Source organism: Erythranthe guttata, chromosome 2 (genome assembly GCF_056151865.1).
Source record: "Erythranthe guttata isolate IM_541 chromosome 2, IM_541, whole genome shotgun sequence".
Taxonomy (NCBI): domain Eukaryota; kingdom Viridiplantae; phylum Streptophyta; class Magnoliopsida; order Lamiales; family Phrymaceae; genus Erythranthe; species Erythranthe guttata.
Window position 1 is genome coordinate 3,916,720 of NC_142534.1, and position 15,404 is coordinate 3,932,123.

Sequence of the window (15,404 nt, forward strand, 5' to 3'; positions counted from 1 at the left end):
TCACCAGCCGTTTTTTGCTTTTTTTTTGATTTTTTTTTTTTTTAAATTTGGGTGAACCGCCGGCCCGGCCCGACGGTTCACGGTTCACGAATTCATAGAACCGGGCACGTCCTGGGGACGACGGGCCGGTTCACGAATTCATATTTCATGTTTCTCATCAAATAATCGTATTTTTTCTCTTCTTTTTTTTTCATATTTTTTTACATCTGTTTTTAAATTTTTTTTGGGTTGGGATATTGTTCGTTATTTTTAATAAAGGTTAATTTTGTCATTTCTCTTAAGTCAACAGCCAAATATGAAATAAGGGGCAGTATGCTTTGTAAAAAATAATATAAGGAGATTCTTGCTAATTTTTTTAATATGAGGGTTTTTTTGGCCATTAGAAATTACATAGGGGTTATGTGCCATTAGCTCTAATTTAAATCTCCAAAGCTCTATGTGTTGATCTTTTATTACTATTTAGTGGCTTTTTGCCAAATGAACTTTAAATTCTATCGTCTTTCTGGATTAAGTATCACTTTAGACTAGAGTTTTTTATTTACTTTTTCTTTTTTATGGGATTTAGATTCAAAATTTTGACTTTGAATAACTTGTTTGATCTTTTTTCTTTCTTTTCAATTCTAGCTAATTATTTGTTTTTTTTTTTTAATCCAGAAACACAGAGTACTGGAAATGAGGAAAAAGAGTTTAAGCTTGAATAGAATCCACGTGGAGGAAAAAGAGTTTAAACTTGAATAGAATCCACGTGGAGGAGATGAACAAGATGTGTGTAGACAGTTGGGCCGTTCGAAGATGCACATGAAAAAATTCGAATGTACTGTATTTCTACGACTGTAACATCTCTTGTGGCCTCAGCATCATATGTTGGGTATTGCCTTTATGCCAAATCATGAATTAATTGGATTCTACTGTAATTTATAATTTAATTAAGTTGGAAAAAGTTATCCGGATACGACTATCGACAAAAAAATCGAAGATGCACAGAAAAAATTTCGAATGTACTGTATTTCTACGACTGTGACATCTCTTGTGGCATCAGCATCATATGTTGGGTATTGCCTTTATGCCAAACCATGAATTGATTGGATTCTACTGTAATTTAATTAAGTTGGAAAAAGTTCTCTCGAGAGCTACTACCAAACTACTACTGCTTTGGAGTTATTTTTCTATTGTTTTGGGTGTTTCTATCATGAGATCATGTATTTTAAAATTATATGAGATATCCCCTTTAAATTGCGTGTCCCTGCAAAAAAACTTATTTTTTCCTCATTTATGTATTGTCGCAAATACCATTTGTACAATAATTATTTTAAAACAATCGGCAATTATAAACTATTAATGAAATGTCAATTTTACCCTCTCTATTTTAATGCAAGTTTAAATCTATATTTATTGCTGAATATTAAAATTTATAAAGTCAATTATATCATTATTCATAAAAATCATTAAACCACTTATTCATAAAAATCATTAAACCACCCATCCAAAATTGCATCCACCTGAATTCGAACTTGTGACCATTAGAAAATATACAAGAATACTTACCATTAAGACACAACACATAATTGACAATGAACTAACAATACGGATATATATCACAAAGCTACAATTTATAATGGTTATAAAACTTATATAAATAATGTTAAATAAATTATTAATTAATTCTCATATAATTATTATTATATATTAATAATATCTCATACTAACAAATCTTTATATAATATATTTTAAAAGTCTAAGGAAATGATGATCAACTCGTGTAATTTAAAAATGAATTTCGAAAGAATTTGAAGTTTGAATTGAATTGTAAATTGATTTAATTAAATCGTAATATTTGAATCAAATAAACTCATGTGTTTTCAATTCAAAAACAATATTCAAAGATTTGATCGATTAAGCTCAACTCATTTCAATTCGTAGACAATATTCAAATATTTGAATCAGTTAAACTCAATAATTTACAATAGCGTATTAATCAAACTATGTATAGTTAAAGTTTAGTATCTTTTTTTTATTGAATTTTATCATAAAAAATAATAAAATTTAATTAATTCATAAAAATCGTAAGATTTAATCGGTTCATGGTTAGATTAAATCGGTTCATGGTTAGATTAAATCTTACGATTTACGATTTGATTCTTACGATTTTACGAATTAAATTATTATTATTTTGTTAAAATTGAATTAAAAGAATAGTAGACTTTAATTATAAATAACTAACTCGACTAATACGTTCTTGTCAGTGGTTGAACTTAATCGATTCAAATTTTTGAATAATATTTACAAATTAAAAGGATTTGCGCTTTAATTAATAATAGTTAATTTGATTAAGACGTTCTTGTCAATAGTTGAGCGCGCTAATTAATCGATTCAAATATTTGAATAATGTTTACAAATTGTAAGGACTTGAGCTTAATTGGTTCAAATATTACGCTTTGATAAAATATTACGATTTACGATCAGGTTCTTACATGTGTGAGGAATTAATTTTTTTTATTTTTTATGACAAAATTAAATTAAAAATATATTAGACATTACTTATAAATAGTTAAATCAATTATGTAACACGTTATGTCAATAGTTAAGCAACCGATTCAAATATTTGAATATAATGTTTACTAATTGAGAGGATTTGAACTTAATCGATTCAAATCTTACTATTTGATTAAATTAAATATTAAAAGAAAATTCACAATATAGTATTTGTAGTATCTAATTTTATTTTAAAGTGAGAAAACTACTAATTGGAATGAGTTATAATTTTTTCTTCTTCTAAATAAACATATTATTTTATTTTTTATTTGGATTTGTCACATTATCGATTTAATAACATAAGTGAGTTTGAATTAAGTTATGCATTTTTTTTATATTTAATTGAGCATTTTTTACATTTTTAAATGGTGGAGTTTATTAATAATTATAGTATTATATAATTAATGATAGATGTTTGGCGTATTGAACTGCAATTCTTTATATTTTTTAAACTTTCTAATTTTAAATTTGTTAATAATTTATTTAATATCATTTAATAATAATGAATGTTGCAATTAATATTTTAATTAACAGTATTTATACAATTATGGTTAAATATATCATAATAAGTTAATGTGCTTGGATGGTTAGGAGTGATGAATGTATTAAGAGGGTGTTTGGCTAAGCTTAGTTTAAACAGCTGATAAGCTCTTACGTCTGATAAGATGTTTTTAGAGCTGATAAGCTGTTACATCTTATTTTTATGATTAATTTTTAGAGTGTTTGGATAATGAGCTTATTTCCTATTTTTATTCATTATAAGATCTTAAATAAAAAGGTGGGGTAGAGGTACTTATTTAAAAAAATCTTATTTGGTCTCCAACAGCTTATTTTAAAAAAAATTAAGATCTTTTTTTAAAAAATTACCAAACACTTTGGAAGAGCTTATAAGCGCTAAAACATCTTATAAGCTCCTTTTAACATCTTATAAGCTTAGCCAAACACCCTCTAAATTGTAAATTAATCATTTTTATATTAATCTAATAAAAAAATAATCGAAGGATAATTTGGTAAAGTACTTCATTTTTTAGGACATAGGCGCTTATAAGCGCTAAAACATCTTATAAGCTCCTTTTAACATCTTATAAGCTTAGCCAAACACCCTCTAAATTGTAAATTAATCATTTTTATATTAATCTAATAAAAAAAATAATCGAAGGATAATTTGGTAAAGTACTTCATTTTTTAGGACATAGGCCGTGTCATTTTCCTAGGGTCCAGATTTAATCTTACAAAATTAATGGTAATTAATACATATCTCATATAAGTTTAGAACACAGGTGATCTCACCCTAGAAAGACCCTATTGTTTTATGTTAACGAAACATCTTTATTATTGTTTTGAGTTTAGGCAAACAAATTAGAAAACTCGTCCAACAGAACTTTTTTATTTCATTATTGTTGAGCATGCAATCGTGAATTACATTAAATGGAAATTTCAAGAAATAGACAACTAAACCATTATGAATTGGAATTTGAATTGAGCCTGCTTTGAGATATGTAAAACTTCGAAATGACCAATGATTGTGAAATTCTTTGATATAAAAAACAACCGTTAAAATAAATCAGCAAACTTTAAGAGGAGACAAAAAAATAAATATTAATAAAAAAAATCGAATCATATGTTGAAACGCAGCCATCAAGGAGATCTGGCAACATTGGAGAAATAATACTTGTTTGCAATCCTAACTTTGCTGACTACATATAGGAAAATTGGAGTTCCAAGAATTGGAGTTTTGATCCTATAAGTTTGAGTAGGTAGAGTTTTAGTCCTATAAGTACTCAAATTTTGATCTTGGTCCTAATATTTTCAAATGTTTGCTCATTTAATCCCACTGATATTGGATTCCTTAATGGGTAACCCACCCTTTATTTTACAAATTTTAATAAAATTTTGATAATTATAGTTCAACTAACTTTTGATAATATTATAAATCACTAATAGACCCATTATAGATAGGTTGGTAGAAATTTCCAATTCGATCCAATGGGTCGGTTAAAAAATATTATTTGCCTAAAAATATCATCGGTAATGGATCGGTTGGCGGATAGAAACCAACTCAATCCCAGCCCTATCGATATTGATACCGATATATTGATACTGATATCGATATCGATACTGATACTGATTCTGATACATATATTGACACCGATACTGATACCGATTCGATACCGACATGGATACTGACACCGATACCGATATTGATACCAATCCTGATACCGATACAAATACCGATACTTATGCTGATACTCATATAGATACTTCTACTGATTTTTATTTTGATACTGTTATTGATACTGATATTAGTACTAATATTAATACTAATATTAATAGTAATACTAATACTAATATTTTATATATAAAAGAAAGATATTTTGAACAAAATCCTAAATATAAACCTAGGTGCAATTTCGACAAATCATTTTTTGACAGTTTCTTTTTTATTTTATCTTTTTTCCTTTGGGCGGTTTTTTTTTCCTCCACAATGATAACAATAAAAAATTAAAATAACTAAACACACACGATGATAACATTAATGATAACAACACACGATAAGTAACTGGTCCATTTACATCTCACATAATCCGCTTATTTCGAAAAACTTCAACAAAAGATAATTTCATTTTGGCACTAAACATTTCATCATCTCTATAAGCCAAGAATTGGAGAGTTCCATGAAGATTGAAGAAACTCTCTTTTTCAAGCTTCATATTTAAGGTATGAATTTAAAGTAATTTTGCTGAAATAAACCTCAATGGAATTTATACATCTATATCTTACGAGGAAATAACTTATTATTTACCACTAATAAGAAACTTATATTAGCCTCCACTGATGTGCAGAATAATCTTCGACCCCTTTTGAAAAAGCAAACTAACAACAATTTGATCATCATCCCAGTCGCCCGTTCATTTGTGGTCGGTCTATTTTTTGTAAAGCAAGTTCTTACCTCATCAATCTTAAATCTAAGCGTCTGTTCTGGAATTATGTAAGTATATTTATAGGGTTATTTTGTGACTGTTTTTGAAAATTCTTGATACTAACACATGTTGCAACAAACCTGTTTGCATATATATATATATACTAGTGGTGGAGCTCCGCGCAAGGCGCTGCGCCGGTGCCCGATCAATTTATTCGTACAACAATAAATTGATCATTTCCTTGATCATCAGACTAAAAAGTACATTTGCTCACATGAAAACCCTTTGATCAGGCAATAAGAGTTACGGGTATAATACCTTAACGAAAGATGCAAGTAAGAAACTAAGGAAATGTGTAAATAAAAAGCTCAACGAGAGGTCAATCCCAAAATTATTTGAAATCACCGAACTATATGCATCATTTGCTCAAACTGATATTAAAAAAAAAAAAAGGAATTACAAGAATAAACGGCATTTCTACGAATACATGCACTGGCTCACCCAAACAACACGAATATGTTGACGCATGTGTCAAATTGAGGGGAAAGCATGAAACCAGAATGTAAGCAAAGCTTAACAAGGGAAAGAGAGATTTGAAAAAATAATTTCCAGCAATTGAACAGAAATCAACTTTACGTGTTCGTTACTAGAAGTTCCAAGAGTATATAAGAAATACAATATATTCTTATTAGTTCTTCATAGGTGCTGCAAGAATGTCATTCTTGAGTAACTTCAAAATAGAAATCTTATTCCTGAAACTATACTGACCATCATTTTGCACCATGTTTCTTCGTTTATTAGAAAATAAAACCAACCAAAAATACATCAGTTACTGAAAGCATACCTGTAAAAAATGATTGACAACACTTTTGACAACAGAAGGTTCATGAGGTGGTAACTGCAAGCCAAAATAGAGCATAGTAACTTAATATACACAATTACATATGATATTCCCCACAAATCAATTGGTAATCAGAGCAGACAAAAATGACATGCTCTTTCTAGAGCTCCAAAGGTATCGGACATTGAGCTCGAGCTTGTTTAAACGTTTTCAAGCTTTAAATCACTGTCAGCGTTAAAAAATGAGTTATCGAGCTTATAAATTTAGGCTCAGACTTGAGCTCGATTAAAAAATACTGAGCATGGGCTAATAAGCTCATTTACAATATATCCTATTCCAGCTCAAGCTCGAATAAAAATGCTGAGCTCGATTCGACTCATTTACAATAGATCCTAAATCGAGTTCTAGCTCAAAATCACGTGTACTTTCCTAGTATTTTTTTTCTCAATATTTTCTAGAATTAGTATAAATGGAAGTAAAGGGTTAAAATAAACTATCCTCATCCAACTTCATAGAATTTAGCTGTAACATTTACGCATGAAGTTACATGATTTAAGAACAAAAGAAAAGCCATATCGACAAAATTAACTCACCACTTCACCCGGTTTTCTTTTGCTTGTCCTCTCAATATCGACATGGCATACATTTGACAGTGCATGAACACCAGCATCCTAAATATTATCCGAAAATGCAGTAACAATTACAAAAGCTGCATAACTGATTCAAATCGAAAACCGAACAAAAAAAAAATGAATCGAAGAACTCACAGTCCGGCTCGAGCAAAAAATCGAAACAGGCTGTCCAATAAATTTCTGAAAAGCATCCTACAAAAAAATAAATAAAACAGGCAATTAGAATAAACACAAAACTGAATTTCGATAAACATTATGGAATCAAATAATCTTAACAACTAATAATTAGGGGGAAATGGTAAATTAAAATCACCTCGAGAACACCAACAACAGTTCTACCAGTTGGCTGCTGTTGTGCGCCGGAAAATCGAGTGCCTAAATACTCAATCGCAACTAGGTATCTTTGAATTCTCGGATTCGGTACCATATTTTTTTCAGCGAACTCTCCGGCTTCCTCCTCCTCCTCCTCTTCCTCGCCGTCGCCGGAGAAATCTACGCCGTCGAATTTGGCCAGTTTAGAGGGGCGTTGAGGAGATTCAGGTCGTTGCAAATGCGGGATAATCTGCTGTTGCTCGTCTGTCATTTACACTCCCTCTAGGGTTTCTCTTTCAGTTTTTTGAACGCCAGAGGGGTTTGTTTATCAAAAAAAAAAAACAGTTTTATATATATAAGGGTAAATGGCATTTTGCCCCCTAAACTATATGCCAATTTGCACACTACCCCTGAACAAATTTGTGTTACAAGATTTTCCCTCAAATTTTGTGTAAAAATAATCTAATTGGAGGAAAATCGTGTAAAAAAAATTGTTTAGGGGCAGATTACTAATCGGCCTATAATTTAGGGGGCAAAGGGTCATTTATCCTATGTATAAATTGGGTTTTACCTCGTAAATTTCTTTTGCCTAGTCCCGTATATCTTTCATTTCCTATTATTGCTAGAATTTTGGCCCTCGCGATGGACGGGACTGAAATAACATTAATACAAAGTAAAGTCCAATTTAAACGACAAAATTAATGTTTCAATTAATTTTGATGTTTCGCTATACGTACTGATGATAATCCCCCATCCATAACTTGTCTTGCTGTATTTATTAATTTAACTTTATGTCTTTGATATAAGATGGTTGTATATTTATCTTATCCCAGTTAATGTATAAGTTTGACGAATTTTCTTCTTTATCACCCATGACCAGGGGTGGAAATTGGAACAAAAATTCCGATTTCCGTCGAATCCGATTCGAAATATTCCGATTTTTGAACGATTTTCAATTCCGAATTCCGAAAATTCCGAAAAAAATCGGATCGGAATCGGAAATACATAACAGAATTTCGGAATTTTCGATTTCCAATCCGAAATTATTCCGATTATTTCCGATTTTCCAATTATTATTTATATTTATTACGATATATAATATATACTATATGACTATATCTATCCGCAATTATGTACTAATTACTAACTATATATATTAGTATATTACTAATATTTTTTTCCGATTATTTTATATATATATATGTGGACATATTATTATTTTTTAATTTTTTAAAATATTCAAAAGTCAAAACTCAAAATTTATTAGAACTAGTATTTTGCCCCGTGCGTTGCACGGCCGATGATTAAAACAAAAGAAAAATCAATATAGGTAAGTAAATGATAATAGAAAATAATATAATCAAAATTAATAAAGACAATTTCCTTTATATTTCTATAATTATTTTAAACATTTTATTCAAAATTACTTATATTTGAATTCCTTCACAGTTCTAAAATATATTGTTAAAACATTTCGTAAAGGAGTAAATCGATTTGAAGTTATAAAAATGTAGAGAAAAGCGGACTGATAAACTGTAGCAACTTAGAAATTTAATTTCTCTTAAATTGTTGTTCAAAAATTATTTAAATTTGAACACGAAGTTTTTTTATGTATCCAAAGCAAACTATTAAAAATGTTTGTAGAGTAGTAGGTCAGTTTTAAGTTAAAAAAGAAATGTACAATTAATTAAGTGAAAAACATTAGGGAAGAGTAAAATTATTGAAGAAAATAATTTTATATATAATACGATGAAGATGTTCACAATTTCGTACCTCAAACAAAATTTATAACCTATACGTCGGACCTTAGATCATCATAATACATCTATATAAGTTTTAGACTGTATTATTTGTAGTGTTCTTTGTTTCCATCATCTATCAAAATAAATAATTTTAGAGAGTTAGCCGAGAAACTCAGACGTACGTACAAAAGGAGAGAATCAGGAGATCGAGAAGAAGTGGATACAATGTTTATTGTCATATTTTTCAAAAGAACACGAAGATGATAAAGAAACTCAAAGAATTATGAAAGTAACATGATAGAAACAAACATAGTACGACCTCTCTAAAAATCGGCCGAATGGAAAAAAAAAAAAGAAAAAACACAAATTTGCGGCTGCAAGCAGCAACAGCATATATAAAAAAAATATAAAATCAACATAAAACATATATAAAATATATCGTTCAACATGATTTTAGGGTTTGGAACGCTTGGCATGGAATTTTTTGAAATGAAAACGAAGATGAGAACTTACTCGAAGAAATTAGCAGGATTGTTTTATGCAAAAAAAAGACAATCGTAAGTTAATTTACGGTAATATGCAGTCATTATCATTATACTCATTTAAAGAAGATAAAAAAACACATGTGTTGTAAATCATGAATACACATTAGTGTTCATAAATTCCTGTAACCCCAATATGTATCATGAAGCACGATACATTATGTCGTAAAATCATCCTTTAATAATAAGCTGCAATCAAAGAAATTAAAAAAAAGAACATTTTTATGTGGAATAATCATCGATTGATAGCCGCATTTGCAAGACATGAACTGCTGGTTTGTCCAATCCATCTATTCCGCACATAGCGCACACTTCTTCTCTTCGTCGTTGCTCATAATTAACTCTTAGCCCCAAGAGAAAGATCTAAAGCAACAAAATAGGGTAAACTGCATAAACCTCCCCTGTGTTATGGGAAACATGCACCAAACCCCCTGTGTTAAGTTCATTGCGTAGAACCCCCCTGCATGTGTTTTATTTTCCCTTGCATGAAATCCCCATTCCGTTAACATTTAACACCGTTAACTATTTAGGGGATTATATGCAAGTTTTTCAAAACACAAGGGGGTTTGGTGCATATTTTCTTCAATATATGGGGATTTATGCAAAAATATTTTATTTATTTAAAATTTGATTTTTTTTTTTAAATTGAGTCAAACACATTTATTCAATTGCAATATAAAAAATTAAAACTAGTGGTAAGGATGAAATTTCTAACAAGTTTTTTTCTCTTGTAATTTTGTCGTTTCCAATTTAATTTTTTAAATTTTAGAAGATTGTTTTTCTTATTTGGATTTCCAAAATTTGATTCCATTTCTTTTAAAAAACAATTTCATCAAAATTGAAACTAAATAAATAAATTTGGAAATTTTCAATTTTGAATTATAAAAGTATTTATCAATGTATTTTATAAAAATTAAAATTATATACTTATAATATCATTATTGTTATATATTTGTATAATTTATCATGGATGTATTATATGTCAATGAATATAAATAATATGAAAATTCGAATTTAGTTTTGATATAAATAATTATATTAATAATTCTGAAAATTCGACTTCCAAAAATTGAATAAATGTATTCGACTTCATTTCAAAAAAATAATTCAATTTTTAAATAAATAAATAAATTTTACATAAAATCCACTTGTATTTTAAATAACATGCACCAAACCCCCTTATGTTATGAAAAACTTGCATGAAATCTCCTAAATAGTTAACGGTGTTAAATGTTAATGGAATTGGAGATTTCGTGCACGATAAAATAAAACACAGAGGGATTCTACGCAATAAAATTAAAACAGGGGAATTCGATGCATGTTTTACATAACACAGGGAGGTTTTATGCAGTTTACCCCAACAAAATACATAGAAACATCCAATCATAAATCATTTATCTCAAATGAATTAACAAATGGAGGGGAAAATTCACCCACATTTAACCCAAGCCACACTAAACATGCATATACATTCTCGCCAAACATAAAAGTAAATACAAACACTATGTGAAACTACAGTGTCGTTATTAAAAAAATTACAAAAATTATGGGCTGCTTTCTTCATCTATGAATTAAAAAAAAATATATATATATATATATATATATATATATATATATATATATATATATATATATATATATATATATATATATATACCAATTCGAACAAAAATATTAGAGGATTTTGGTGACAGGAGTTTTGATTTGATTCACGCAACAATATTGCGATTTTAAAAGCCATACTGGGAGTTTGAATTGCGTTTGGAAATCAATTTAAGGTTTGATAGACACGGAGGACTGGTACTGCTACTCTGTGTTTTTTTATTTTGGGTGTTATATAATCACAGTTATGCAGTTTTAAATATATTGTGGGAAGTTTTTTTCTGTTTTTTTTCTTTTCTAAATCGTGTAAACTCAAAAACCGCTTAGGAGTTGAGAAAAAACTCCAGGGGATCGAAAAAACTGGCAAGAAACTGTCAAGTAATCTATTTTGTTTACCGAAAATAACCCTAGGTTTACAAATAATTCACAAAAATAAGATTAGGGTTTCGAGTCAAAACTTTTCTTTTATATATAAAGATAAAGATTACTTAGAAACCCTAATTTTCCGACTCTCTCTCAGCAGTCATCGACCTTTCTTTCTCCCCACCACCACCACCACCACCAGTGCCTTCTCCGACGACCACGACCACCAGTGCCTTCCGATTCTCCGACGACCACCACCACTAGCGCATCTCGGTTCTCCGACGACGACCACCACCACCAGCGCCTCCCAATTCTCCGACGACCACCATCGCCACCAGGCCTCCCGGCTCTCTGAAGACCACCACCACCACCAGCGCCTCCCGGCTCTCCGACGACCACCACCAACGTATTTGTGTGAGTCTCTCGTATTTGTGAAGATTACTTGTTTGATGTTTCTCTTTGCAATCTTTGCAATTTGGCTACTGTGTCGGTGATCAATTTTTTCCTTTTTTTTTTTTTTTTTTTTTGGGAAAATTCTAAAAAATTCCGAACATGAAAATTTCCGATTTTCCGAAAATTCCGAAAAAACCGGAATCGGAATCGGAAGGCGTTTTGGACTTCCGAAAAAAATCGGAAATTTTCCGAAACACCCAAATCCGATCCGATTCGTCCGATTTCCACCCCTACCCATGACAGGGCTCGGTAGTTTACTGCAAATCAATGTTGCCATTAAATCTCAAAAGTTTATCAGGAGCAACTTTACTTTTATTAATAATATAACAACCAAATATTTCTCTAAACAATTAAATAATTTTTCCATAAAATTAATATTAAGTAAAATGACAATTTTAATGGGAAAAAAATACACAATTCTAACAAAAGTTACCAAATAGCCCCATGTCTTTTCTAGTCAAACATTAAAAAATTAACTCTACTAGTTTTGGGGCGGAAATTACCTTTTTTTTTTTTACCCTTATTACTATTACATATATATAAGTTTTTTTTGGGCAAAATACACTTTACCCCCTTGTATTATACCTTATGTAACACTTACCCCCTTGAACTATAGAAAATACACTTACCCCCCTATTTTAATGGTCAACCTATTTGACTCTTAACGGTGTTAGTAGTAAAATAAATTTAATATATTTTTAATAATTCTTACTAAATAACAATTTTTTTATTTAAAAACATAATATATGTACTATGAATAAATTAAATAAATATTTAAGATAATAATATTTTTTAAATTTAAATAAGAAAAATATTATTACTTTTTCAATTCAATATATTTTTTAATAATTCATAAGAAAGGACACCTAATTTTTATTAAAAAAATATTTTTTCATTGTGGATAATTATATTAAATAAGTATTTAACATGTATAAAATTTTACATATAGGATTAAAATATTTAATCATTAGATATTTATATTAAAAATTGTAATTCTACGGTAGTGTTTTTTTAACGATATATTCTAATAATTTATTTTATTTATTTGTAACATCAAATTTCATTTAAGCCTTTTACATTTAGGATTAACTATACGAAATTTAATGTTACAAATAAATGTTAAAATTCAATGTACACAATGTTTAACGAGTTAAATAATTTAACTCAGAATATGAAAAAATATACTTGCTACTTGGTTGTATAAAATAATACATGAAAAATTATACTGTTTAAATATTAATTTTTTAAAATAAATATTTAACAAGTAAATTATATTTAATCCGAATTTTAAAAAAGAATTGCTATCTTAAATATTTATTTAATATTTTCATAGTACATGTAATATTTTTTTAAGTAAAGAAAATGTGTCGTTTAGTAAGAATAAAAATATATTAAATTTATTTTACTACTAACACCGTTAAGAGTCAAATAGGTTGACCATTAAAATAGGAGGGTAAGTGTATTTTTCATAGAACAAGGAGTAAGTGTTACATAGGACATCATAGTACAAGGGGGTAAAGTGTATTTTGCCCTTTTTTTTTGCACATCTCTTCCTCCAAAATTGAGTTCTTCAAAAGAAAAAACAAGAGCTAAATAAAATTCTAATTTTAGGCAATAAATTGATTATGAGATAAATCTTATTTTTAGACAAAAAATAAAGATGTTAATTAGTACAATGTGAGACCAATTCTATTAACTAAATAAAAATATAAATTAAATATTTTCCTATATTAATAGGTTAAGAAAATATAAAATATTATGGGGCAAAATATATTCATCTTTATACATAAAATAAATTGTGTATATCTTTATACATATACATGTACGTAACAAGTGAGGGGTAAAAATATCAAAAAAATTAATTTGAAAAAAGTCAACTTACGGCCAACACAAAAGGATTGGAACTAGAGGGGTCATTTTGATATATTTTCTAATTTAGGGGTCTCTAATACATACCCTATAATTCAGAGGTGCAAACTGAACTTTGCCGAAAAATATATAATACATAAGAGGCAGGCAATTCTAGGGCTGCCGGTTGCGAGATCTCCTTGATGGCTGCGTTTCAGCGTATATTTCGATTTTCAAAATCCACTTCTCCGATCAATCCCTGCGGTTTCTTCTCCTCAATTTCTTCGCGGCGGATGTCCCGATTAGTCAAACCGTACGATGACGGGATGTCCCGATTAGTCAAACCGTATGATGACGGTGGAATTCGTATTGACAGAACTGATCTGGTAATTCCCTTTATATATATATGATTGTCAAGATAAGCCATGATCAACTAAATAGTTGAACTTAATTTGATGTTTAGTATCCCAATAAATTGTTGCCGGGTCGACCCGCCAAAATTATATAATCATGGCTTATCTTGGCTTCTAATGAGTTTTTTTTTTGTTGGACGTTTCAAGCTCCAATAAAATAATTGAGTTATTGTTAAATTTAAGCATAGTATGTTTTGTTACAAATTTGTGTACAGGAAAGGCACTTGGAAGCACAAGGCATTCAGGGGAAGCATGTACCGATAATAACTAGTGTTTTGAATAGAAGTCCGAATGTTTATGTGGTTAACAAGGTAATAAATTAGTATGTGTTGAACTGTGAAATTGTGTTATCTGGCAATATTTTTAAGCCCCGTTCGGTTGGCAAGATAAAATTAGCCAAGATATGATTAAATATTCTAATCAAATCCCATCATATATTGAACCTTGGAAAATCCAGTAGAAAGCATGCATAGAAGGCAAGATAATGCATGATAACATAATATTTACAGGTCGACCCGTCAAATTATTTAGTTAATAATGGCTAATCTCCCCAACCAAACGAAGCCTTACATTATTCAAATATCCCAGATGAGAAATTACAAGTTTACCTGTAAAAAAAAAGTACATTGTTATTTATTTTGTTTCATGGACGAGAGACGAGTATTTTGTCAACTTGGCATGTTTCTATTAGGATAATTAATATGGATGGTCCATTTTTCTCTTCATCCATTATATTGTTATTTATGCAGGATATTTATTTTCGTTCGTTGTACAAATACGTAGACTTCAAACGTGATTTTGTCTTTGGAGATCCTAACAGAACGACCGCGGAAAAGTATTCCAGTTTTATATATATATACATATTAATTATTTTTACGATTGCTGAAATAAATCTGGTGACTCGGAAATTGCATGACAGGTTTGAAGACGCAGTGCTTGAATTAATTCCGTACGTTGGGGTGTGTGCGTCCTTCCTAGTTTACTTGGGGGTGTTGTATAGAGTTAAGAATTAAGAGCAAATAGCCCCGTTAAATTACGATGAGATATGGGATATTTCAGAATAATATACTGATTTGTTGTTTTCGTAGTTTTTTTTGTTATTTTTGTAATTGATTTTGTAGTAGATTAGGATGATTTCGTAGTGAATGACGTTAACATCCTGGACTTCTATGATTTTGTAGTGGATTTTGACGAGATTATAGT

General features: G+C 29.4%; 3 protein-coding genes across 6 annotated transcripts in view; 1 reads left to right on the plus strand and 2 right to left on the minus strand.

The window, feature by feature from the left end:
* LOC105970202 (uncharacterized) overlaps nucleotides 1–15,404 on the minus strand; it is a 47,134-nt gene that overhangs the window by 23,983 nt on the left and 7,747 nt on the right. The window lies entirely within an intron of this gene.
* LOC105969982 (uncharacterized) lies at nucleotides 6,046–7,565 on the minus strand. 3 transcript variants are annotated; one of them, XM_012994753.2, is made up of 4 exons: nucleotides 7,240–7,565; nucleotides 7,062–7,118; nucleotides 6,888–6,965; nucleotides 6,046–6,351 (listed from the first exon to the last, which is right to left on the minus strand). In XM_012994753.2, exons 1-4 carry the CDS (start codon nucleotides 7,507–7,509, stop codon nucleotides 6,283–6,285), a joined length of 474 nt encoding a protein of 157 aa, XP_012850207.1. In that variant the 5' UTR covers nucleotides 7,510–7,565; the 3' UTR covers nucleotides 6,046–6,282. The 3 variants fall into 3 exon arrangements, with proteins under 3 accessions (XP_012850207.1, XP_088681518.1, XP_088681515.1); XM_088825392.1 differs by having other exon boundaries at nucleotides 6,046–6,205; nucleotides 7,240–7,549; XM_088825389.1 differs by having other exon boundaries at nucleotides 6,046–6,211; nucleotides 7,240–7,549.
* On the plus strand, nucleotides 13,907–15,400 carry LOC105970080 (uncharacterized). The gene is made up of 4 exons (XM_012994864.2): nucleotides 13,907–14,174; nucleotides 14,417–14,512; nucleotides 14,951–15,036; nucleotides 15,121–15,400. The coding sequence occupies exons 1-4, from the start codon at nucleotides 13,992–13,994 to the stop codon at nucleotides 15,212–15,214; spliced, it is 459 nt and encodes a 152-aa protein (XP_012850318.2). The 5' UTR covers nucleotides 13,907–13,991; the 3' UTR covers nucleotides 15,215–15,400.